The sequence below is a fragment of the Vipera berus genome (genome assembly GCF_964194415.1).
Source record: "Vipera berus genome assembly, chromosome: 1".
Taxonomy (NCBI): domain Eukaryota; kingdom Metazoa; phylum Chordata; class Lepidosauria; order Squamata; family Viperidae; genus Vipera; species Vipera berus.
Window position 1 is genome coordinate 113,163,531 of NC_138202.1, and position 24,443 is coordinate 113,187,973.

A 24,443-nucleotide genomic window follows, 5' to 3' on the forward strand; every position below is an offset into this window, starting at 1 on the left:
GGAGTGAGATATCGCCCTGTTTAAAAGAGAAGTAGTTTTAACCCCAATGCTGTCTGGCTGTTGGTTGACAGGGGAGTTTGCTTATTCATTACAGTAATATTCATGACTCATCCATCCATCCATCCATCCATCCATCCATCCATCCATCCATCCATTCATTCATTTGAGTCAAACCATCCCTTAAAGTACAACAAGAAAAACAACAGAGATGCCAGGGTTCATGTCTATACGGGGTTTGGGCCCTAGGCATGCCTTGAAGGAGAGGTCCCCCCTTTGGGACCTCACTTAACTTCTAAAATTTAAGCATTCCAAGTTTATTTGTGGTCCAAGAGCAAACACAAGAAAAAAGAACAGCAGTGCAATTCATATTATAAAAGAATTTTGAAAATTGCAAGAAAATCCTGAGACAATACCCAGTAATTAATAACGTGATGGGGGAACCAGATGGTTTCTAAGAGTTCTAGCTATTGAAAGCAATTTTGAAACTTTCTTACAGATTTCTGAAGAGGGGTCACCAAAAGAAGGTTCATGGTCTCCTGATCACAGTGGCAATGCAACCAGGAAATATTAAGTTCTATTATCATTGGGGATACAGCTGACATTTTACTAGAAAATGTGAAACAGATTCTACCCCCATGTCTGAAAATAGTTATGGCTTTCACGTGGAAAACTTAAATATCTGCCAGATTTTGGTCTAATAGGTAATGCTTAGGCTGTTGTAATAGTCTCCTATGAGGGACATGTAGAATATTGAAGAAATATCTATGGATAGTCCAGAGAAGAGAGACAATTGTGTTATCACTAATATGCCTTCTTAGGGTGGCAGAGAACCTATCTAGCATGGTGAGATGGACAAAGCAATTTCCTCCCTAGGATTCCTTCAGCCAGATCCTTGCACAACAAAATTGAGCCCCAAGAGAAATGCAGCCACGTTCCAGTCAAATTGCAGCATAAGAAATTGAACCAGGGACTTTTAATAAGATTTTTTTTAATTTGACTTAAATTGCTTTTAAGCTAGAGGACTGCTTATAGATACACAGCTGAGCACCATATGACATCATGCCCAGAACTTTAATTTTAAATAGTTTAATAGCTTCTGAAAGATCATTATTTCCAGATCTGCAAATTTAGTGATTACAAGAGATGCTTCTTGGATTCTTGCTAGTAGCTTTCTTGCGTGAATAGACTTGCAAGTAGAAGATTGAAAATAGACATCTAGATACTTAAAGGATTTAACCTGCTTGATAAGTTTGCTGCTAATCATCCAATTAGAGCTTTAAAGTGTTTCCCGGAGGATACCAATACCTTTGTTTTAGAATAATTTATTTTGAGGCATTTTCTGGAGAGCTTTATGATGTCTTTGAGGGTCTATTTGCTTTAGAGAGTAGGACTTCATCTTCACCATTAAGAAGAATAGAGATGGGGTAGTGGGCAAGACAGGGTGGATGTAATTCTAACTTAGCAAACTCTTAACACTATTGTTAATGTAAAAATTGAACAGTAGTGAGGAAGCATATAGTCTTGTTTAACACTTTGCAAGTAGAGACACATTTAATTAAGTCATCAGCAATATTGCCCTAAACTTCAATAGTAATGCCATGATGCAATAGCGTTATTAGTTTAAGAAGAAGGTGTTGTGGTAGCTAATTTCTTCAGAGTTCTTCTCATGGTATAGAGCAGGGGTGTCAAACTGCCGGCCCGCAGGCCGCACACATCATGGGGAAGCCACGCCCACCTCATTGCCGGCAATGGCAAAATTGCCCTGATACGTTGCATGGCGTCATGTGATGTGAGTTTTACATGTCTGGTATAGAGTCAAAGGCTTCCCTCAAATCTATGAGGGCTACATAGAGGGCATCCTTAGACTGATTACAGTATTTCTCAGCTAAATGAAGTAAAATGATACATTGGTTCATGGCTGTGTGATCAGACATTTTCAGAGGACATCCAATCCTAGAGTTTTTAAAATTTAAAAATGGAAACTGAATAAGAGACTCAAAGAGCTAGGAAACAAAGATAAACTGTGACGCTATATTTGCATTTTTTTTCCCCAGTTACGAATGTAACTATAATCCAAAACATGTAGCTTGTGTATGTGTCTATTTGTTAAGAAAATAATAAATTACACCCAATATTTAGAAAGACCAAGATTGAAGAAGTTTTGGAATATGGCACTTCATTGTATGTTGTAACAATCTATTTCCTCATTTGTTAGGAACAGTGAATTTTCTCTGTCGTGAACCAATGTATCATTTACAGATGTACAAATACGGATTGGCATATGTATTTCACTTTATAGCTCCTAAAATATAAAGGTAGGCTACACAAGGAAAGGTTTGGTTTTTTAAAACAAAAATAGATACAATTCAGGGAACATTTTCATCCAGATAGTGTGGAAAGGAAATTATATCAGAGTTTTAAATCACCAAGAAAATAATTTCAGGACATAATATTGATGGCCAATGAAGTGAAATACTTTCTAAAGTCTGTGAAAAAAATTGTCAGCTATAAAAATGAGTTGCTGCTTTGAGAGAAGGAACAGTGGCGTAGCGTGGGGGGTGCAGGGGGGGCCGGCCGCACCGGGCGCAACATCTGGGGGGGGCGCGCTCGACAGCGCCGGGATCCGGCAGGGCGGAGGCACCGGAGCCCCAGCCGGGAAGGGCCTGACGCCCCACGGCGCGCCACACACACACACACACACACACACACAAACACACAACCACACAGCGTGACTCCTCCTTCGGGCCGCTCCGCCTTCGCTCCGGCGCTGGACGGAAGCCTTCTCTCCCTCCTCCCCCCCCCGCAAAGGAGAAGGCGGCTCCTGAGCGTGCACAGAGCGCGGCCCTCCTGCAAGCCCGGGGCTCCGCTGCGGAGGCTCTCCCAAGGCGCTCCCGGGGTTGCCAAAGGCGGGGGGGCGCGGCGGGGCTTGAAAGAGGGTGGATTTCCCGCGGGGGGAGGATCACTGCAGCGTCTCTCCAGGGGTCCCTGCTCTGGAACGAAAGCTGCGTTGGCAGGTTGCCGATCCAACCGTGCATGCAGACTTTGGGGGCGAGAGGACGTGGTCGGGTGCGTGTGCGTGTGTGTGTGTGTTTGTGGGCGCGCCCGTGCTGTCTCTGTTCTGCAAAAGGCGTTTTTTTAAAAATTAAAAATAAATAAATAAATCCTGTCCTGCTGGAATGCAGAAAAGCAGCCCTCGCCCCCCCCCCCATTAAAAGCTTGAACTCTTCTTCTGTCTTCAATCTCAGTTTCTGGAGCGCGAACAGGATTAAAAGACAAGGATGCGTTCGATTGGCTCAAGAGTGTGTGAATTTGACCGGACCCGGTGCGGGGAAAACGAGCGCTCAGATGCCGCCTTCCCCAAATTGGCCATAAACTGGGATTCGTTTCATGTCATTCAACCGGGGCTTCGTGAACGTCACAGAAACACACATTAACTGTGTCAAAACATTTCTCTCTCCAAACTCCCAAGCTACAGACTTTCCCTTTTATTTAAAGGGGGTTTGTTTGTTTTTTTTAAAAAAAACTGTTTTATTTAATAAACAGCGGTTTATTTAAAGACCACATTCACACAGCACCCTAATGGCAAACCAAACGTATCATTGGGGTGACATGACAGCAAAGAATGGTGTGTGTGTGTGTGTGTGAACTTATACATCCAAAGCACCAGAAGGCAGGACAAGAAACAATAGATGGAAACTAATCAAGGAGAGAAACATCCTGGAATTAAGGAGAAACTTCCTGACAGTGAGGACAATTAATTAACCAGTGGAACAGCTTGCCACCAGAAATCGTGGCTGCTCCATCACTGGAAGTTTTTAAGAGGAGACTACTCAAATTGTATAGGGTCTCCTGCTTGAGCAGGGGGTTGGACTAGAAGACCTCCAAGGTCCCTTCCAACTCTCTTATTGTTATGGATGTGGATAAAGGTACAAAGAGAAGGAATGATAGTACCTCACTCGGAAACTCAGTTAAAGTTCCCAACTTTAAGTATGAATTCCTGGGGTTCAGCCTAAGCAGGCAAAGCTGCAGGGTGGGTTGGTTGGCTTTTCCGGCTTTGGAATAACCTTGGGAAGCTGAGGCATTGTAAGTTGGAAGTCATTGTTTGTCGCCTAACATGTTGGGTCAACCCCACGCCACATGCTAAGCCATAAACCGTGGTTGGTATCCAGGGTTTAGGACAAGATGGAGAAAACTAGCCAATTGTGGGATCATAAATCTTGATGAAGCCCATCATCGCTCCATGTGATGTATGCACTCAATCTACAAACGTAGTCCAAGCCTATTCACATCTGTTGTAAGGTCATTCTCTCGTGGGGTTTATCCTGACGTCCACTAAGAGTGGAACAAACATGCCCCATTAACCATTTTCAACGCCATGTCCTCTCTTTGTCTCATCCTAAATCACAGCTGAGGCACCTTAAAGTTGCCTTGTTTCAGTTTTAAACTAGCATTTTCCCTCTTCTCCAGAGACCCTTTTTTGCCTTGAACCTAACTCAGGGGTAGGCAACCTTGGCTCTTTTATGACTCATGGACTTCAACTCCCAGAATTCCTGAGCTAGTGGAAGAGACTCGAGTGCTAAAATCCACAGGTTAGGGGGCGCAAATTACTTGCCTTGCCCCGGGTGCTGACAACCCACGCTACGCCACTGAGAAGGAAGATGTTCGTGTCACAAGTAGGGCCTGATGCTCCTGATAGAAGAAAGCTCCATAAATTTTTGCTGCCTTCGCTAAGCTCTATGAAAGTCTCTTGAACTGAAATATTCTGATCCCCTCTTTCTAATCATCACCAGGTTATAAGAAAATACAAGATGGGAGGTAAAAAGACTTTGGCAAAACTACTCAAATTTTACAAGTTGTACAGAGGGGGTTACAAGCAGTGTTATTAAATGGCAACCTGCCCCCCCCAACAATGTACCTTACTGTGTTCAAAGAAGCATGCACAATTGTAGTTTTAATAGCCATTTCAGTATTAAGGAAAAATATAAATAATTCCAACTGGACTCGGCAGGATGCTAGGTACATTATTCTGAAATATGTACCATCATATTCCATAAATGCTTTCCCAGCAAAATTTTGCAGAAGACTCAACACTGGCTCAATTGCAACTTTGTTTTCAGCTTTTCAAATACATGGGGAAGTGCATTATTTGCTTTTCTGAATCATTTTAGTCTGATTTTTACTCTTGTGAAAAATGAAAGGGCCTAATCTTGTTGCAAAGATTTTTACAGTTGTTGCATTCCTTTCATGCTGCTTTTTGTGAGCTGCCATACCTACGTGTAATAAATCCATTTAACACAGCAATAATATAAAAATGCTATCCATTATTAAAGAGAATCTCATGATAACTAAGCCATGATAACAGTTGGCTTAATGTCCACATTTAATTTGTGTTTTGGGTTGTAAAGAATACATTTTGGAGTGTAAACAGTGCAAAGAAGCCTTAGATAGTGACAGAGAAGCCAATATTTATGTGCATTCTCCACAGATTAAATCTGAAAACTTGTCCCTATGAATACTCCAAAAGCCTGCAAGTCACATACTAACCAAATAGATCATGAATGTTGGAATTCTAAATGTTTCCCGTCAAAGCTCTGAAATGTCAATGTGCAAAAATAGACAAAACCCCTGATCATGCAGTGTGTATCTTTCTTTTTAAATTAGTATTTTTAACCAATTCTCCTTTGCATTCCTTAATAACTGCTGATGGTAAAGTGAGAATTGGTTTGCTGTCCCAGTAGCTTTAATCTCATAAAGATTGTATCTAAATTTTGAAGGGAGAGTTATTTGATATAAGAATCTTTTGGCATGATTTTTTTTAATCCCATTTATATCCCGCCCTTCTCCGAAGACTCAGGGCGGCTTACAATCTAAGAAGCACAAATCAATGTGCTTAGCAATAGCCTTCATTCTATGTATATGCCTGCTTATTAGGGCTTTCGCCCCCCCCAAGTGGCATTTTTACAAAGTCAGCTTATTGCCCCCAACAATCTGGGTCCTCATTTTACCTACCTCAGAAGGATGGAAGGCTGAGTCAACCTTGAGCCTGGTGGGACTCGAACCTACAGATGGAATTATTTTAAAAGAACAAAAATGGGGTTAAAAAAGAGTATAAGTAGAGAAGAACAAAAGCTTTAGTAACCTGCTGGCATTGTCTCTCTATATTGACCAATGTGTGAAAGACCAGCTGTGTATCTGAGACCTTGCAATAGGATAATGCAGAAATATTTGTTTTTTGTTTTTTTTTAAAAAAAATCAGTACAGTAATTGCTTACTTCTCCATCCAGAACAAAGAATTGGTCTTTGGAGAAAATGCTATTAGGAACAATGCAGTTTTGAACAAATTATGTCCATTAAGCTTAACATTCTAGCCAGAGATCTTCAGGAAGACTGCTTCAGCGCATATTCATGCTGACAAACCTCCATCCTTTTCGTTGGGTGGGAAGTTTGTTGAAGAGGATACGGGCGGTCTTGTCGATTTAATCTGGGAAGAGTTCGATCCTGTGACCCCTGAAGTAGTGGACAAGATCATGGGGAAGCTGAGCTCCACCACGTGTTTGTTGGACCCGTGCCCCTCCTGGCTGACTTATGCAGCCCGGGATGGGACACGAGGCTGGCTCCAGGCAGTGATTACTGCTTCTTTGAGTCAGGGTAGTTTTCCCGCCGCCTTGAAGGAGGCGGTGGTGAGACCCCTTCTCAAGAAGCCTGCCTTGGACCCAGCAATTTTAAACAACTATCGTCCGGTCTCCAACCTTCGCTTTTTGGCGAAGGTTGTTGAGAGCGTGGTGGCGCATCAGCTCCCTTTGTTCTTGGAGGAAGCTGACTACCTAGACCCGTACCAATCGGGTTTCAGGCCCGGGTACAGCACGGAGACGGCATTGGTCGCGCTGGTGAATGATCTCTGGCGGGCTCGGGACAGGGGTTGTTCCTCTGTCCTAGTCCTTTTAGACCTCTCAGCGGCTTTTGATACCATCGACCATGGTATCCTGCTGCGACGTCTCAGGGGGTTAGGAGTGGGAGGCACGGTTCTCCAGTGGTTCTCCTCTTACCTCCTGGGACGTTCGCAGTCGGTGTTGGCAGGGGGGCAGAGATCGACCCTGAGACCTCTCATTTGTGGAGTTCCTCAGGGATCGGTTCTCTCGCCTCTCCTGTTTAACATCTATATGAAGCCGCTGGGTGAGATCATTCGTGGTTTTGGAGTTGGGTATCACCAATATGCTGATGATACCCAACTTTTTATTTCTACCCCAAACCACCCCAGCGATGCCCTCGACGTGATGTCCCGTTGCCTGGAGGCGGTCCTGGTCTGGATGGGGAGGAACAGGCTTCGACTCAACCCTGACAAGACTGAGTGGCTGTTCGTGCCGGCATCCCGGGAAATTCCAATTATCCCATCATTGGCCATGGGGGGTGAGCTATTACCCCCCGTAGATAGGGCCCGCAACTTGGGGGTCCTTCTAGATTCACAGCTCTCCTTGGAAGAGCATATTGGAGCTGTGACTAGGGGGGCCTTTGCCCAGGTTCGCCTGGTGCGCCAGTTGCGGCCCTATCTAGACCGGGATGCCTTGCGCACAGTCACTCATGCGCTCGTGACCTCTCGTCTAGACTACTGTAATGCTCTCTACATGGGGCTGCCCTTGAGGTCCACCCGGAGACTCCAGCTGGTGCAGAATGCAGCCGCGCGAGTCGTCTTGGGAGTTTCCCGATACTCCCATGTTACACCTCTGCTCCGCGAGCTGCATTGGCTACCGGTTGCTCTCCGGGTGAGGTTCAAGGTGTTAGTTATGACGTACAAAGCCCTTCATGGCATGGGTCCGGATTACCTACGGCAACACCTGCGACCGGCGTCAACGTCCCTCCGTCCAGTGCGCTCCCACAGAGAGGGCCTCCTCAGGGTGCCGCCGATCAAAGAATGCCGATTGGTGACCCCCAGGGGGAGAGCGTTCTCTGTGGGCGTGCCAGACCTCTGGAACAGCTTACCGGTTGAGCTCCGGACGGCCCCCGACCTTCGCTCCTTCCGGCGCGATCTTAAAACATTCTTTTTCGAACAAGCTGGCCTGGTCTGACGGGATGGGGTTGGGTTTTTAAAATTAGTTTTTAACTTAATTATGTATTGATTTTATGGGCATGATGTTTAATTGGTTTTTAATGGTTTTTTAATTTTTGTATCTGGTTTTTTATTGTGTATTGCCCTGTTCAATGCCCTGAGTCCTTCGGGAGAAGGGCGGTATAGAAATCAAATTATTAAATTAAATTAAATTAAATTAAATTTCCACTTTTAGCTTACAACTTTTTCTCTTATTATGTAGACCAACAGACTACTGAATAGTAACTAGAGTTTAAAATATGTTGACTTGTAAGCTACAATTTCTGAAAGCACTTTGTTTGAACCAGTACAATTAATATTCATCACAGTTCCTGGGCAGTACAAAATTGTAACTTGGTTATTTAATACTTAAAAACATAATACTTTTAATACTTAATAACAGGAGCAACAGCTTCTTAATTTGGAGAAGGGGTTTGATATAATTCTAGTCCTTCATGTACCTGTAGAGAATTTCTTCACAGCTATGACAGGGCAAGCCTGTTTGTCTATATACTGGTGAATATCAATACACTTCCAAGTATCAGTTGCTTTGGCATTATTGTACAAACGAAATATAGTGCCAAGGGACAGAAGGAGCTGGGCTACGTAACTTGCAGGTTTGATGGGAACTGGGTCCCCTGGAGTCAATGCTGGGAGGGAAGATAAACCTCTCTTTTACATCTCTGTATTCTCATTTCCACACCCCACAATTATATCTGATCATGTGGTATTATGATCTTATATTCTGAGTCATTTCTTATCAATAGCTTCTGTACGTAACCAATTTTTTAAAAAATAAATTACATTCTCATACTTCAAATCATATTCATCCTTGGATCCCTTAAAATTATTTTCATGTGTTTGTTCAGAAATTAGGTATACAAGGAACAACTGTGGTTCTGTAACATTGATGATTAATATGTCTCTTTTAAGTACAAACAACATCTTTTTATGGTTATTAGACCCACAGAGTGTGTCTTTTTCTAATACCACAGCTGTCACATTACTGTCTCCAGCCATAAATCAAAGCACACTTCTTTTGCCTCTGAGCAAAGGAAGTAGTTGTATTCTGTGAAAGCTTTCATCTATAATTTTATTCTTTGCTTTCATTGAAAACAATTTTTAACTGCCCTATTCTGTAATTTGCTTGATATATGCGTTACTAGAAGCAATGCTGCTGTTAAACAGGAACACCATATGTGCTAATTTAAGTTCCCATCAGGCTGCATGTATTGTTTGTTTCCACATAATAAGTAAGAATAGATTCCAAGGTTGCAGAGAGAGAATAAAATGAGCTTACAGCTTCTTGCAAAAGTAATTTGTGTAATACGTTTTAATAACTCGACAGAGACTTGCCAGGAGTGGCCCCTACAGAAGAGACCAGTATCCCATTGCTGCTTATAGATACGGCTGGTTGTGGTTTATTTGAACTTGAAGTGGAAGAAGAACAGTCTAGAGGAAACCCAGGTACCATCATTTACTCTGCTTCATGATTTTTGTTTCCTGTGTGGCATCTTTTTTCCCCAAAAAACTCCAGTTTCTATTACCCATGTAGTGTTTTTGCAATACCAGCTGATACCAGGTAAAAAAGTTTCCTTGTACCAGAAAAGTATTATAAAATTTGTGTTATTGCCTGAAATACTATATGCGTCATCACAGGTACAACTCTTATGGAAATAGTTGAATATGTCAGGAAATTTCTTGCATGTCATGCTTCAATTGCATATATTATATCCTTAAGGCAGGTGAATAACATTTAAATTAGCCATGGCTTCCAAGACTGTTTTCAAACTTTTGTTTCTGGGTGGGTTGTTTTTTTTTGTGCGGGGGGGAGTCCAAATGCAAGTAGTAACTATGAGACAAATAGATTCATCAAATTCTTTTCACATACCAAAAATTCCATCCATATTACATTGTACTATAGTATGACTAATGAGTCGATATAAAATATAAAATGGAGCAAGAAAGAGACATAAGGTAGTACAATTTTGGTTGTGATTAGAAGTAGCAAAATTCTAACTCTTACTTAGTTTCATAAATTTGAACTTTGTACCCCCCCCCCTTAGTTAAAAGTGACAGAATTTTAAATTGGGCTTCATGAGTAGTCTGAAAAAATAGAAATCAATGTTGCAATGAAATGGCTGTGCATGCACGTGGGATTGAAGCAGCTTGCAAAGCTGCCACGAGGTTTTTAAAAAGAAGAAGCTGCTTTATTAGTTCAGAAAGAGAACTTTCCTGTACATTTCCATGAATTAAGTGAATGGAATCTAGCCTTGGTGGAACAAAAGACTACCAAACTGGTAGAAAACATGCTCATAGGTTTTAGGTAGAAATCACTTGTGGTGGTTTATAGTTAACTTAGCTTTGAAATTTTGTGAGTACAAAGAATGGAGGCCAAAACTGAGTGGCAAATAACACACATTTTAGAAGCTGTTCATACTCATGTTTGCTCTGAAATGATGCCCACTGTTTTCCCTGGCATCTATTTTTTTAACATATGTACATAGGGTTGCAGCCCTAAATAGTCTCATGTGAGCATTGATGCATAAGTGAATGTCAAATAGTCTGCAGTATTATGTTTCATTTCCCACTTTTTAAACAGAAAAATTATAGTAATCTAGTGCTAGTCTGTATCTGTCTCATTAGACACATTCAAGGATACCTTTTTATATGCGGGAACATTTGATTCTCTGAACTTGAATAAAGCTGCTTATGTAAATTTGAAATAATGTTAGGTTTTTGAGCAATTCTCTAAAATGGCTCAATCTGCTAGGAGAATCTTTATTGGTATTGGTTTCTTGCCTACTTCAACATAAAAGGAATCAGATCGCTTTTAGGAAAATAAAGTCTTGATCCCAAACTTTGTGCAAATGGCAATAGATCATGAATAATAAAACATGAACAATATAGATTTACAAGTGTTTATTGTTCTAACTGGAGGAAAAATAGCTGGTGATGAGGGGAAAAAAATCCATGATTGGTCTTGTTATAGAAAAGAACTGGGGAATGGGGGGGGGGGGCGGCTGGGCAGGGATGGAGAATTTTAAATTCTCCAGATACTGTTAAATTCCATTTTGCTTTAACAGGGATCAGAGATGGTGAGAGTTGTAGTCTGTTACCTTCTGGATCACCATAATAACAATAACAATATCAACAATAAAAATAGCAATAAAACCACCTTCTGGATGAGCACAAATTTCTTACCTGTACTCTAGGATCAAATACAAAGTTGTGATGGCGTTCTAAATAATAGGTAGATCTCCCCTGGCCAAGCTGAAAGCTCAGACCAGGGGTAGGCAACCTTGGCTCTTTTATGACTCGTGGACTTCAACTCCCAGAATTCCTGAGCCACATAGCTGGCTCAGGAATTCTAGGAGTTGAAGTTCACGAGTCATAAAAGTGCCAAGGTTGCCTACCCCTGGCCCAGACCAATCTACTGGTCTCCAGCAACACAACTTACATCTTGGTAACAGCTGGACAAGTTGTATGGACAGGTACCAGTGATGCTTGTTTCTGGCACACATTTATTCTACTTGCCTTTATGAAGTTTCCTTACTATAATTTCAATTAGGTTTTCTAGATAGGAAATACTCGTTTGGTATTAGTTTGCTAAGGTGCACTTCCCAGAGTCATGTAAACTGGGGCAGCTTATAAACACTCCAAATAAATAAAGTAGCTTTTAAAAATGTTTTCTTGTTTACCTTGTACAGCATATGACACGTGTGAATGAGGACTATTTTATGTTTTGGTGTGTACCTAATGCCCTTGCTAAATTTGCCAAGGAACAGTTGTGGACAGCTCTTTTCTCGTGTGATGAGATGTGGACCAGCAAGTGCCGGGTGAAAGAATAAATTGAACAAAAGAATGTTTCTTAGTTTGCCATATGCCCAACCACAGATCATCATCTAAATTAAGAACATGAATCCTTAGCAAGGTGACGTATGGCATAGCTGCTATATATGGAAAATGGCAATTCTTAAGCAGTGGGAAAGCCATATAATGAGAAAACCTTTATTTTCTTTTGGCTTCCTATAATCTTTGAATTATGGCTCAGTGGGTTAGGACGCTGAGCTTGTCGATCAGAAGGTCGGCAGTTTGGCGGGTCGAATCCCGAGTGCCGGGTAGCAGAGTGAGTGCCTGTTACACGTCCAAGCTTCTGCCAACCTAGCAGTTCGAAAGCACGTAAAAATGCAAGTAGACAAATAGGGACCACTATGGTGGGAAGGTAACAGCGTTCCGTGCGCCTTTGGCATCTAGTCATGCCGGGCACATGACCACGGAGACGTCCTCGGACAAGCGCTGGCTCTTTGGCTTTGAAACGGAGATGAGCACCGGCCCCTAGAGTCGGAAACGACTAGCACGCATGTGCGGGGGAACCTTTACCTTTACCTTAATCTTTGAATTCCTAGCAAATAAACTTGTGCTTATATACTAGGTGATTAGACACAGATTGCTGGTTTTTCTATTATTTAAAATGTGGAATGAGGTTTAAGGGTCTGTTTGGTTTTCTAGCTGAACCTGTGTGCCTGCTTCTTCACCCTTAAAATTGCTTGTTCCTTGTTCCCAGGTGAGATACAGCTTAGCGGTTTGCATATAGATGCCTTGATAGAAGCTGGTGTGAAAGCCAGAGATATAGCTGTCATCGCTCCTTACAATCTTCAGGTTAGTGCCTCCACTGCCACATACTGTGTCATACCGAATAAAAATTGAAAGCTGAGTACAAAACAATAGAAGGAAATATGCTAGCATTGATGATGTTATCTAGTTTGGTAATGAAATGACTGAAAGAAAACCTTCAGGCTCAGAGAGTACCAGTGACCCCACAATAAGCACAAAATGAAACTGATTTGGATCTTCAGGGACCGAAATTACTTTCATTAACATTAAATAAATTCAGTGAGGTAGAGGCAGAGCTTCATTCTATTTTCTTGATCTCTATGGACTTACATGTTCTGTATGCTGTTTGGTGTAGAGCTAGCAATTGCTTCCAGCATCTATTGGTCTACAAGTTTCGAATCTTGCAGAAATGTCTAAGATTTCTGCTTATTTGAAGGATCATTCACAGGAAAGATATATTTCAGTTTGGAGGAGATGGATAGATTATATTCAGAACAAATATGGGACTAAAAAGTTCCATTTAGCTTATGAGTAGATTTTAGTGGGATATTGTTATTGGTACTTTGTTTGTAGTTATGTTAAAGGGGAGTTAAAGCACATTGTGAATTTGGTTAATTGTATATTATGCATAATATTTATTTAGAATATGATTATTGTAACTATAATCCTGTATTTAGCTCTGGGAAGTGGGGGGGGGAAGTGGGTAGTGGGTGGGTTTGGGGTGGGAGGGATTTGGGGATATATTGTAAAATTTTGTTTTTGTAAAACTCAATGAATAAATAAATAAATAAATAAATAAATAAATAAATAAATAAATAAATAAATAAATAAATAAATAAATAAATAAATAAATAAATAAATAATAAAGACGGTCCCCATTCCACCCTCCGGGCTGTAGGTCATATAGAAATAGTGTGTTAGACAAGAAGGCACATCAGATGTAGCTTTTTGTTCCTTTTTTGTAGCAGTCTGCCTTCCTGTATATTAGATGCTTAATTTCTAATTGTCTACTTTTGGAAGGAGAGGACTTTTTCAGTAAAAGGGCATTCATTTCCTGTGCCAATAAGTGCTTTGTTTTTCAGGTGGATATGCTAAGGAAACATCTGTGTCATAAATATCCGGAGCTGGAGATTAAATCAGTGGATGGCTTCCAAGGAAGAGAAAAGGAGGCAGTTATTCTTTCTTTTGTAAGATCCAATAGAAAAGGTAAATCAGTCATAACCTGGAGCAATGCGAAATGAAAGCAAGGAATTTACAAGAAGCACTGATGCTACTGCATGTTGCTGTGGTTGTGACTGATTCATGATTCTGGCTGGGGAATTGAAAAGAACATTATGATTTCCTGTAATTCTTTTAAAAAAAGAGACCAGAATGGTGAATAGTAAGGAAATGGTAAAATAATTGAGTCAACCATTTGATAATTATGGTGACCGTTTAAAATTTAGTTTAAAGTTTAAAATTCTGTCATGCAGTCATATGAATCACAACTATTCAGGTGACTGTGAATGTAACTCAAAAGATGTTTCTAAAGTTTGTAAATATTTTTTCTTCTTTACCATTCTAAGAGGTGGGGCATGATATGGAGAGGGATTTCTTCTCTGTTTCATATGGTTGCTGGAGAGAAAAATTGCCTTCTTGTTTATGGATTAAAATAGATAAGCAAGTTGTGGTTCATTGTTGTCTATGTATTATGTCTTCTAATATAGTTTTGACACTTGGTAATTACTTCCCAGGTTAGGCTTCTCAAGCACCAATTGGTGACTCACATATTTTAATGTGCCCTTTAATGTTTATTTTTCCATTTGTCTTCTGCCTAGCTCCTTATACAGGACTCAACCCCATCGGTTAAGTAGCTGAGCTGACTCATCTTGGCATTTGCTGCTATATGTTATTATAAAGTCTAAAAAAAACTGGGGATCAGAAATAACTTTTAGAAAAGGCTTTGCCATTTCTAACTATTTATTCAATCTTGGATGCTGCTTTTTTAAAAGATTGTGCTAAATATTTTTCTGACCTTTATCAGACTAGTTAATAATTAGAAATGAGCAAAATGCATTTGCAACACTTCAAGAAAGCTTCCTCATGTTAATTATATCTGCTTGTCAAATATAGCTCCAGTCTCAGAGCAGTTCTATTGTGGACAAAAACTTTATAAAGCTTATTTAATCAACATGGACAGTCCATATGCTTTTCCTCCCAATTGTGAAACAAAATGAACACTTGAACATCTTTCTGAAGTCATATCAAGTACTAAAAATTCTTATTTTTCTAGCTCCTGGCTGTTTATTGAATTTTGCTTTCCTTATTTAAAAGTAAAATGGATTGAAACTGGATTTCTCAGCAACATATATTAAAATAATATTGCAGCCTATCCAAAGCTTGAGTGTTCCTTGGGCTTTCCACACTAGATTATTGACTAAACATCTGCCTTTCTGAAAATTAATGGTTTTATAAGTAAATTTGAAGCAGATTGATCAACTGTATTCACCTTGAAATGAAAACAAGCCTGAATTTAAGCATTTCTCCTCTCCCTTACTTTTACTTTTCAAAAAACTAGGGAGGGCCTTCTGAGATCCTTTGAACACCCCTTTTCCTTCTGTGGGCTGAGATACCTGTACCACGATGGTTGTCTAGACTAGGCTTTTCCTTCTGTCCCTAAGGTCATTTCCAGATATCATTGCTCTACAAGCCGTCACTCTGTCAAAATGGTGTCCATAAACACTGTCAGCACTGGATTAGTTATGTTTTTGTGTGATTATGAGGCTTGGCTACATATGTTTTGTAGTCTGTCACCATGAGCATTCAATTTTTAATTAGGCACAGGCAAAATGATATTTCCATCTCAGATCTCATAGTTTTATGATAATGATAATAAAGAAGTTATACTGTATCATACAGCATGACTGTTGAAACCTTCATGGGATCTGCTTGGGCAGGTTCTTGTTGCTGAAAATGTGTTTTTAAATAACTTATGCCTGCACTCTGTTCATGTGTTGAATCCATTTTAGAAACATCATTCTTGGGTAACAGTTTAGATAATTATAGAAAGAAGTAATCTACTTCACTGAATCCCATGGAGTTCAGTCTAACTTGCTTCTGAGGAAATATGCTTGCAGTAAAATGGCCTATATTATCATTACCTTACATGATCTGCAAAGCTCTGCATCCTGACTTACTGTTTTTATGATACGTAGGTGAAGTGGGATTCCTCGCTGAAGACAGGAGAATAAATGTTGCAATTACCCGTGCCCGGCGTCATGTGGCTGTAATCTGTGACTCTCACACCGTTAGCAACCATAGTTTTCTGAAACGGCTGATAGAGTATATGAGCACCCACGGTGAAGTACGCACAGCCTTTGAATACCTGGATGACATTGTACCTGGAAACTACGCTTCCAAGAGCTCTATGGGTCTCTGTGACCAGGATAAGAGATTTAAATGCAGAACTTCCCCAGTCCCAAAGGCTCTTGGAGAGAAACCAAAACGAAGACCTGTCCAAAAACCTAGAGAGAGGCTAACAGAATGTTCCTTGGAAAGCACGGGCAAAGTCATGCCATCAGAAAGCAAAGAGAACGAAAGTTCATTTAAACATAAAGCAAGAATATTGGAGTTTCTGGATAGCGGTGAGGTCCAGCTGGATTTCCCTTCCTCTTTAAATGCTCATGATAGAATGCTTATTCATCAGTTGGCTGAAGAATATGGGCTGCAGCACATGAGCACAGGAGAAGGCAGCGCACGATACATAAGCATTTGTAAGAAAGATTCTCCCACAGAATTATCTTTAGGAGATACTGCGGTTTGTCAGCATGAATTAATTCAGAGCTGTCCAAAAGAAATTGATGCAGGCAATGAAGAAAGGGGAAACGGTGCTGGCCCAGGGGCCACAGATCTGAAAACGCTGCATGTGGAACGGATGCAAAGAGAGAGAGCCAAGAAAGAAGAGAGAGTGAAACAAAGCCGAGAATCCAATGTAAATCTTCAGGAAATAATTGGGAAGAAAGAAAAAAATGGAGGTAAAGAAGCCATTTTCTTCCATTTGCAGTTGAAAATATACCCCTTGCATTCTTCTTTCATCTGCTGTTTATTCTGTTTTTCTTTGTAATCCCTACATAGATTCTCTCCTGATAAAGGGAGCGTATCCTTTGAGGAGCTTCGGGGAAATTTTAACCAAAACACAGCCAATTCTCTGGTTTAAATATCAAGTGTCCTGTTTTTATACTGTGCTTACAGAAGGAGTTGCTAGAAGCAGGCTTACTTCTAAAACGCAACTACTTTTGAGAGCAACCAATAATTTCAGATCTAGGAAGCGCATTTTCCACAAATAGGCTTTTTTTTTTTTTTTGAAAATGTCAGCCAAATATTTGTCCTGGCGTTTGGAAATATATGGATTTTATCCCCAAATCAGTATCTCTGAAATTATCGGAATAGACGACCTAGGGCACAACATGGGCTTGCTTTGTGCGGTTGGATTATTGGTTAGAACATTTTGAGGAGACAAAGTACAGCTCCTTAGCTGACAACTAGCTGAACCAGAGCACGTTAATATCTTCTCACATACCATAGTTCTCTTTCTCGGATCTTTACAGTATGTTCACATAGAGGCTATACATGAGCTTACCAATACAAATGGAAAAAAATGGTATCAATAGACAACAAAAACTCCCTTTGCCTGGCTAGGAGAGTGGGTGCATGCAAGCACCTGAATATTTGCACATACTCTACATGTACCCATTTCCCATGACTGATAATTTGGGGCGGGGGCGGGGAGGGGGAATGAAACCACTGAATATGTGCATAGTTACCTTCTGAAATTCACATCCTCCCAGATTGCTAAAGAGGAAGAAAATCCCCTCTGGTGCATTGATAAGACTGCTGTAAAATACAGAGGCAGTAGGATTTCTTGGGCATGGGAATAAACCTACATCCAGGCGGTGCCTTTGATTTTGATCTAAAATCAAGAGCACAGCCCCTAATTTTTGAATCAGTAAAATTTTCTGGAGCAGCCTTCTCAAACTATGACACCCTCCAGATGTATGGCTTTCTCCTGTCAACAGCCCTCATCCCTCTTCCTCCTTTAAAGTGTTCTTTCTCTAAAAGAGTTTCTAATTTAGTTGGGCAGCTTCAAAGATAGTTGGGCTAGTCTCAGGCAGTTTGTCTTCATAAGCCAATGGGGCATCTCCTCTAAGAGCAGCAGACGTTGCCCAGATCAGAATGAGCTCTGAGGATGGTCTGGCCCCTGAGTGGCAGAAGGGTATCTTTGTGTTTAACTGTATTTTATGGATTGTGGTGAGCCACAAAGAGTGACATTGTCTGAAATAGGAGTCATATAAGTCCTATAAAGGGACGCGGTGGCTCAGTGGGTTAGGACGCTGAGCTTGTCGATCAGAAGGTCGGCAGTTTGACGGGTCGAATCCCGAGTGCCGCGTAGCAGAGTGAGCGCCTGTTACTCGTCCCAGCTTCTGCCAACCTAGCAGTTCGAAAGCACGTAAAAATGCAAGTAGAAAAACAGGGACCACCACGGTGGGAAGGTAACAGCGTTCCGTGCGCCTTTGGCGTCTAGTCATGCCGGCCACATGACCACGGAGACGTCCTCGGACAAGCGCTGGCTCTTCGGCTTTGAAACGGAGATGAGAGTCGGAAATGACTAGCACGCATGTGCGGGGGGAACCTTTACCTTTTTAAAAGTCCTATAAACAAATACATAAATAAATCTCATTATTGCTACTCCATTATTCTACTTTGCCTACTCTTTTTTGCCCACTTTATCTTACTGTTTCCTTTTGAAGGAGAAGTTAGTGCTATCTGTTGGCCATCTGGTTGCGTAGGGCCAGTGACCTGCCTGTTTGATACATTGCTGATCCTAAACTCTTGATCAACACAGCTGTACCTTTTTATGTCTATACTAAAGTGTTGCGTGCAAACTTTTTGTACCTGCTCTCTTAATTATTTTATGCCCTTATATTTATTTAGGAAAAGCATCTAGTAAATCCCAAAAGGAAATTGCAGCCGAGGAAGATTTCGATGCTATGATCTCTGCAGCAATTAAAGCTGACAACACATGTGGTTTCTCCAAGTGCAAAGCCAGCGTAACAACTCTGGGACAACTCTGCCAGCATTGCAACAGACGCTATTGTCTCAGCCACCATATCCCAGAGGTATTCTTTGGCAGACAAAGCACATCCATTTTCTCCCTTCTCCACCCCAGGTTTTCAGAGCCAGCATAATTTTCGGGAGAAATTGAGGTGTTATTTTAAAGTATTCAGTGTAGTTGACTTTTCAAGGACGCTCCTAGTAATAAAGGCTGTTCAGTATAGGCCAGGGGTCAGCAACCTGAAACAGTGAAAGAGCCACTCGGAACCGGTTCCCTCACAAAAGGAAAAACTGGGAGCCGCAAAAAATGTGTGCACATGCGCGTACATGCGTGCATGCGCAGAACAGGGTTTGACTGAAAAGTGGAGCCAAGGCGAGATATGCACCTACCCTGCATATTTGAATTGATTGGTTGAACTTTTTTAGTCCCACTTTTTTTGGGGGGGACTGCACATGGCAGAGGACTGGGAGCCGCAGGAGACGGCTGAAAGAGCCGCATGCGGCTCCAGAGCCGCAGGTTGCAGACCTGTGGTATAGGCAAATCCAGTGGAAGATAACTTCCCCCCATTTATCTTAGCTTGCCATTTAATATATACATGTGCATATACAAGCAGACAAATGTATACTTGCGAAAAAAATCTATCTTTAGAAAGGTGGAGACGGGAGTTCAACCTTATGAAAGTAATATAGCATAATAAACTGAGAGGGTATAATTCACAAAAGAATTGAAGCTATAGTTGCCTCCAGTTTAATTTCCCAATGACTGGAAATGCATCCCCTGCTGTGCAGTAAGGAGGAAAAATGTTGGTTTCCGGGGCTGTTTTTGCTCATAGTCTTTAGGTCAGGGGTCTTCAAACTTGGCCCTTTTATGACTTGTGGACTTCAACTCCCAGAATTCCTCAGCCAGCTTTGCTTTGCTGGCTGAGGAATTCTGGGAGTTGAAGTCCACAAGTCATAAAAGGGCCAAGTTTGAAGACCCCTGCTTTAGGTTTTAAAATGTAGTGGGAATTTTTTTTTTTTGGTTCTCCTCTTGGTATTTTAATGGAGTTATTTTTTATGAGGAATCCGTACTCCTGAAACATCTTTTTATCTCTTTCTAATATAAAGGATGGTTTTGTTTCCTGTTAAAGTAGACAGGGCTTTTTTTGTCATAGAACGCTCAGAATGGAGTTCCGGCACCTTTTTGGGATAAAACCTTGAAGGGTAAGCAAAGTGGGCTGTATGACATATGTGAGTTCCGGCACCTTTTTCTTTTACAAAAAAAGCACTGAAAGTAGACATATTTTTTCACTCTCCTTCATTCTTTAAATCTATATATACACACATACTGCCCTCTCTCTTGATTCTTCAAAATGAATTGGATGAAGAGAATGTGCATCCTTCAGTGGAATGACCGTTCTAATGACCATTGAAAGGCACTTAACCTTGTGGAGCAAGATATCTGTTTTTAATGCTGAAGTAATGGGATCTTTCTGTGTTCTTTCCATCAAGCTTGTGAGTCATTCTTTCTTTACCCCAAAGCACCTCTTTATTTTAAACCCCCATTCACATTCATTCCCAATACCCAAGTACCTGAAGGAGTCTTGTGCTCTAGAGAGTGTAGATGCTTTGCATCTCCTCAAAAATAGATCTTAATGTTCTTTGTCTCCATTCAAAGGATAGCCAGGGGTCTTATATAATGTGGAAATGTTTACTTCTCCAACTCTGTCAGGTCTGTGCACATTTTAAATCCTGTCTGACAGGAATAATTACATTGATTACCAACAAGGAATGTTTTTAGATGTCTTCCATTGGGCCTGATTTATTTGAAATAATTGATCATAGGTTCTTTTAATCTCATGGGGAAAATGTTGTATCTAGTTACTAGACCATTTTGATCCAAAAGGTAAGTATATACAGAAAAAGGTCTGCATATTTTGGGTCCTCACCAAAACTGAAAAGCAGGTTTAAAAGAGTGGTTTTTATGTACTAACTATTTATTCTAGAACAGCTGTGAATCTTAAAGCAAGCTTCGGTCAAGAACAAATTGAATTGTGCAATTCACGGATAAAAATATTGATCTGTAGAGAAACATCCTAAAAGTTTGAATGGGCAGAAATGTGGATTAAAAGATGCACTGTTTATTGAATGCTTTGTCGACAGGCAACTAAATGAAAGACATTGCTATAAGGTAAAATAACAGCAGCAACAACCCTTGAATAATGGATAGCTTACCACCTTCCTTCATGTGAATAGTTCCATTGCTTTCCTTCATCCCCTCTAGTCACATCAAGGCACAGAATTAGGTAAAATACTTTTCCCTATTTGGTTCCCTTCAGAGATGCTGGATCAAGTTCACAGTCATCTCGTGTCTTAAATGTTACTGGTTTTAGCAATTGGTGTTTTAGCATGGTGTGTTTGTGGGTGGATATTTCAAGATTTTGTTAACTGCCTCACATATTCCACTGATTAGAAAGATGAAATAGAATTCACATTACTCAATCCATTCGGCACCATGGAGATAACAGGCGTAGTATTTTTGTCTTTTCAATGATACTCCCACTGCTATTCTCGTAGTTCCAGTGACTAGAAAAAGCCCACATTCCTATGCAGGAAAAAGATATAAAATCTTTCTTATTTCAATCAGTGTGATAGCTGCTTTCATTTAAAGAAGTGTGAACTGTCAATAAAGTGAGATTCACAGTGTTGCTGAATGTTACATAGATCAGACTTTAAATCAAATTTAAAGTTTTGTAAAATTTAACAGCAAAACCAATATGTTTTTATTGGCATTTTACCAGTATCAGTGTTGTGATTCAGGGTCAGCCTGTGGGTTCGGCAGTTGGGTCGGACGACTCAGAGGAGGAGGGGGGTGTTGAAGACCTTGCTGAGGGGGTTGAAGATCTTGCTGATGAGAGCCCTCAGCCAGGCCCCTCCCACTTGGTCACCACGGAGACCCAGCTGTGTGAGCCTGACAGCGTGGATGAAGATGACCCACAGCTGGCCCTGTTCAAGGACGCCCGACGCAGGAGGCAGTCAATTAGGAGTAAACAGAGGAAGGCAATGGGGCTCCTCAGAAGGAGGCAGAGAGAAGCCATGCCTTGAACTCTATATAAGGGGAATGTGTGGGAGGGCTGGTTTGCTGAAGGCAACCGCTTGGATAGTTCCTGTTTCTTAAAGCTCCTGTTTCTTGGTTTGTCTTGTTCCGTTTGTTTTTGTAGCAATAAATTTGGCAGGCGTAATTCCAGCCTCTTGCCTTCTTGTAAAAGGGGTTGTCCCTGCTTTTTCTGCAGGGCCGGTAGCAGGCTGGTACAGAACAATCAGGCGCAAAAAATCAAGAGCCAGGATAGCATTCAAAACCATTACAAGTTTTATTTCATGCTACCTATACATAAAAATCTTATCTACCAATGGTCAACATAAATTGGCGCCAGATAAGACTTCAAGGGTTGTGGAGTTAGGTTGATATGTTTGACACACACACACCTTGGGCTCAGCCTGGTCGTCTCCTGCAACCAATTTAGTATCAACATTTTCTAGTCTCAGTACATATCATATTATACTTTCCATTTATCTTGTAGTTGACAGAAGACTTAGTATCACTTATGAAACAAATATAATTCCTCCAGATTCTGAAGAATGATGTTTACTATCATATCTCATATGAACTTTATCTTATAGCTAAGCTTACAGCTCAGTGTTACTGACCAGGTCTGACTTGAAGAAGAAAGCTCTTTGAAATATCTAGCCACAAAAGACTAACTATAAAATCATTAGTAATTTTAAAAGCATTAGAACAGAACTCTTGGTGAAAGCTAGTTTTTAAAAAGATATTCATATTGCTTAGTTCAATAATTTTTGTCTCACACCCTGAATTTGAATAGGTTTCATTTGAGGAAAAAGGGAAGATTTAATCTTTTTAGAATTTTAAGTCATGGAAAAATTCATGTGGGCCAGCCCAAATGCTTGATCAATTAAGACAGAACTAATAAATGTGGACATTTTAGGTGTATGCTTGGGTTTGATCCAGGGCAATCCCCATTTAATTTCTGCATTTGCTTCAAATCTTTCACCAAAGTATTTTATACTTTCTTTTTGCCTTGGATAAAATATAGAGGTGATATGCTTATTAAAATATATTCTATAAAAGCCATTTTCAGTCTTTATTACAACTTTTATTTTATTAAAGTGCTTAACTTTTCCCTCTAGGTATTTTCTGCTCATATTTTCCTCATAATTTAAGAATTGCTATGCTCAATCTGCCCCTAGATATACATTATTATTCTTGGTACTTTGCTTCAAACATACTTTTATTTATTCATTCAATTCATGCAATGTATATTGGCTGCCCAACTCTCCAATTGTGATTCTGGATGGCTAACATAAAATGAAATGAGACAAACAACAGCAACCAATATTAAAACAGCAGAGAATGTAATGCATCTGAAGCCTCACATAGTTATTGTCTTAACCATTACAAGACAACCTCAACTAATACACTAACTAGGTTTTCAAGGCCTTACCAAATTGGGCCGTCTGAATCTTGGGGGGTTGCTGTTCCCTGCTCATTGGGTTTTGCCAATGGTATCTAGAAATATCTGTTGTTGTATTTATACAGTTGTGTCACTACTGACTTTCTTCCAATACTCTTCTTTCTGTATAATGTTGAAGTTTACAGAATGATGATACAATTGTATTTTTTCAGACCAAGAAACAAACTTTCCCAGAAGATGGAATAGAGATTTCCTGTCCACTTGTAGAGTTTAAAAAGAATATACTTAAGCTGTCTGAAAAGATGATTTAATTTTAACTTTAGCTTCTATTGGAGGGGAAATGATCACATTTTTTTTGCTTTTGGAATTAAAAGAACTGTCAATAAACAAACGAACTACTTGTATAGTTCTGTAAAGTTTAGGGCAGATATATGAAGTAGCTCTTTTACTAATACTTTTTTCTACTGGGTTATCTTGATCGTCTGTCGTTATTTCCCACAGGTTCATGGATGTGGAGAGAAAGCCAAAGCAAATGCCCGGCAGAGAATCAGCAAGGAAGGGATTCTCTATCCTGGGAGTGGGATGAAGGACAAGTCCTTGGATCCTACCAAGAGAGCTCACCTCCAGAGACGCTTGGACCAGAAACTCAGCGAACTGTCCAAGCAGCGGAAGAGTAGAAAGAAAGATCAGGAGAAATAAGAGGATTTGTGGCTTTGGAAAGGAATTAAACCTAACAAGCTGTCCTTTAAAGCTTGTTCAAATTTGCAGGGAAAAAAAGCTAATAAAAATTTTGAACATTTGGGCTCAGTTTTTTTCCATTATAACCAGAACGTGCTTTTGAATGTCACAGTTCTCAGAGGCCATAAAGGTAAAGGTAAAGGTTCCCCCGCACATGTGTGCTAGTCGTTTCCGACTCTAGGGGCCGGTGCTCATCTCCGTTCCAAAGCCGAAGAGCCAGCGCTTGTCCGAGGATGTCTCCGTGGTCATGTGGCTGGCATGACTAGATGCCAAAGGCGCACGGAACGCTGTTACCTTCCCACCGTAGTGGTTCCTATTTTTCTACTTGCATTTTTATGTGCTTTCGAACTGCTAGGTTGGCAGAAGCTGGGACAAGTAACAGGCGCTCACTCTGTTACGCGGCACTCGGGATTTGACCCGCCAAACTGCCGACCTTCTGATCG

At 40.7% G+C, this 24,443-nt stretch overlaps 1 protein-coding gene across 1 annotated transcript in view; it reads left to right on the top strand.

Moving 5' to 3' along the window:
* Positions 1-24,210, top strand: part of IGHMBP2 (immunoglobulin mu DNA binding protein 2) — an 82,292-nt gene extending 58,082 nt beyond the window's left edge. Inside the window, exons 10-15 of the mRNA XM_081345982.1 lie at positions 9,432-9,550; positions 12,651-12,745; positions 13,783-13,906; positions 15,895-16,713; positions 18,671-18,855; positions 23,764-24,210. Of these exons, the coding sequence (XP_081202108.1) occupies positions 9,432-9,550; positions 12,651-12,745; positions 13,783-13,906; positions 15,895-16,713; positions 18,671-18,855; positions 23,764-23,961 (1,540 nt within the window). The 3' untranslated portion in view covers positions 23,962-24,210. The remainder of the gene's footprint in view (positions 1-9,431; positions 9,551-12,650; positions 12,746-13,782; positions 13,907-15,894; positions 16,714-18,670; positions 18,856-23,763) is intronic.
* The last annotated feature ends 233 nt before the right edge of the window (positions 24,211-24,443 follow it).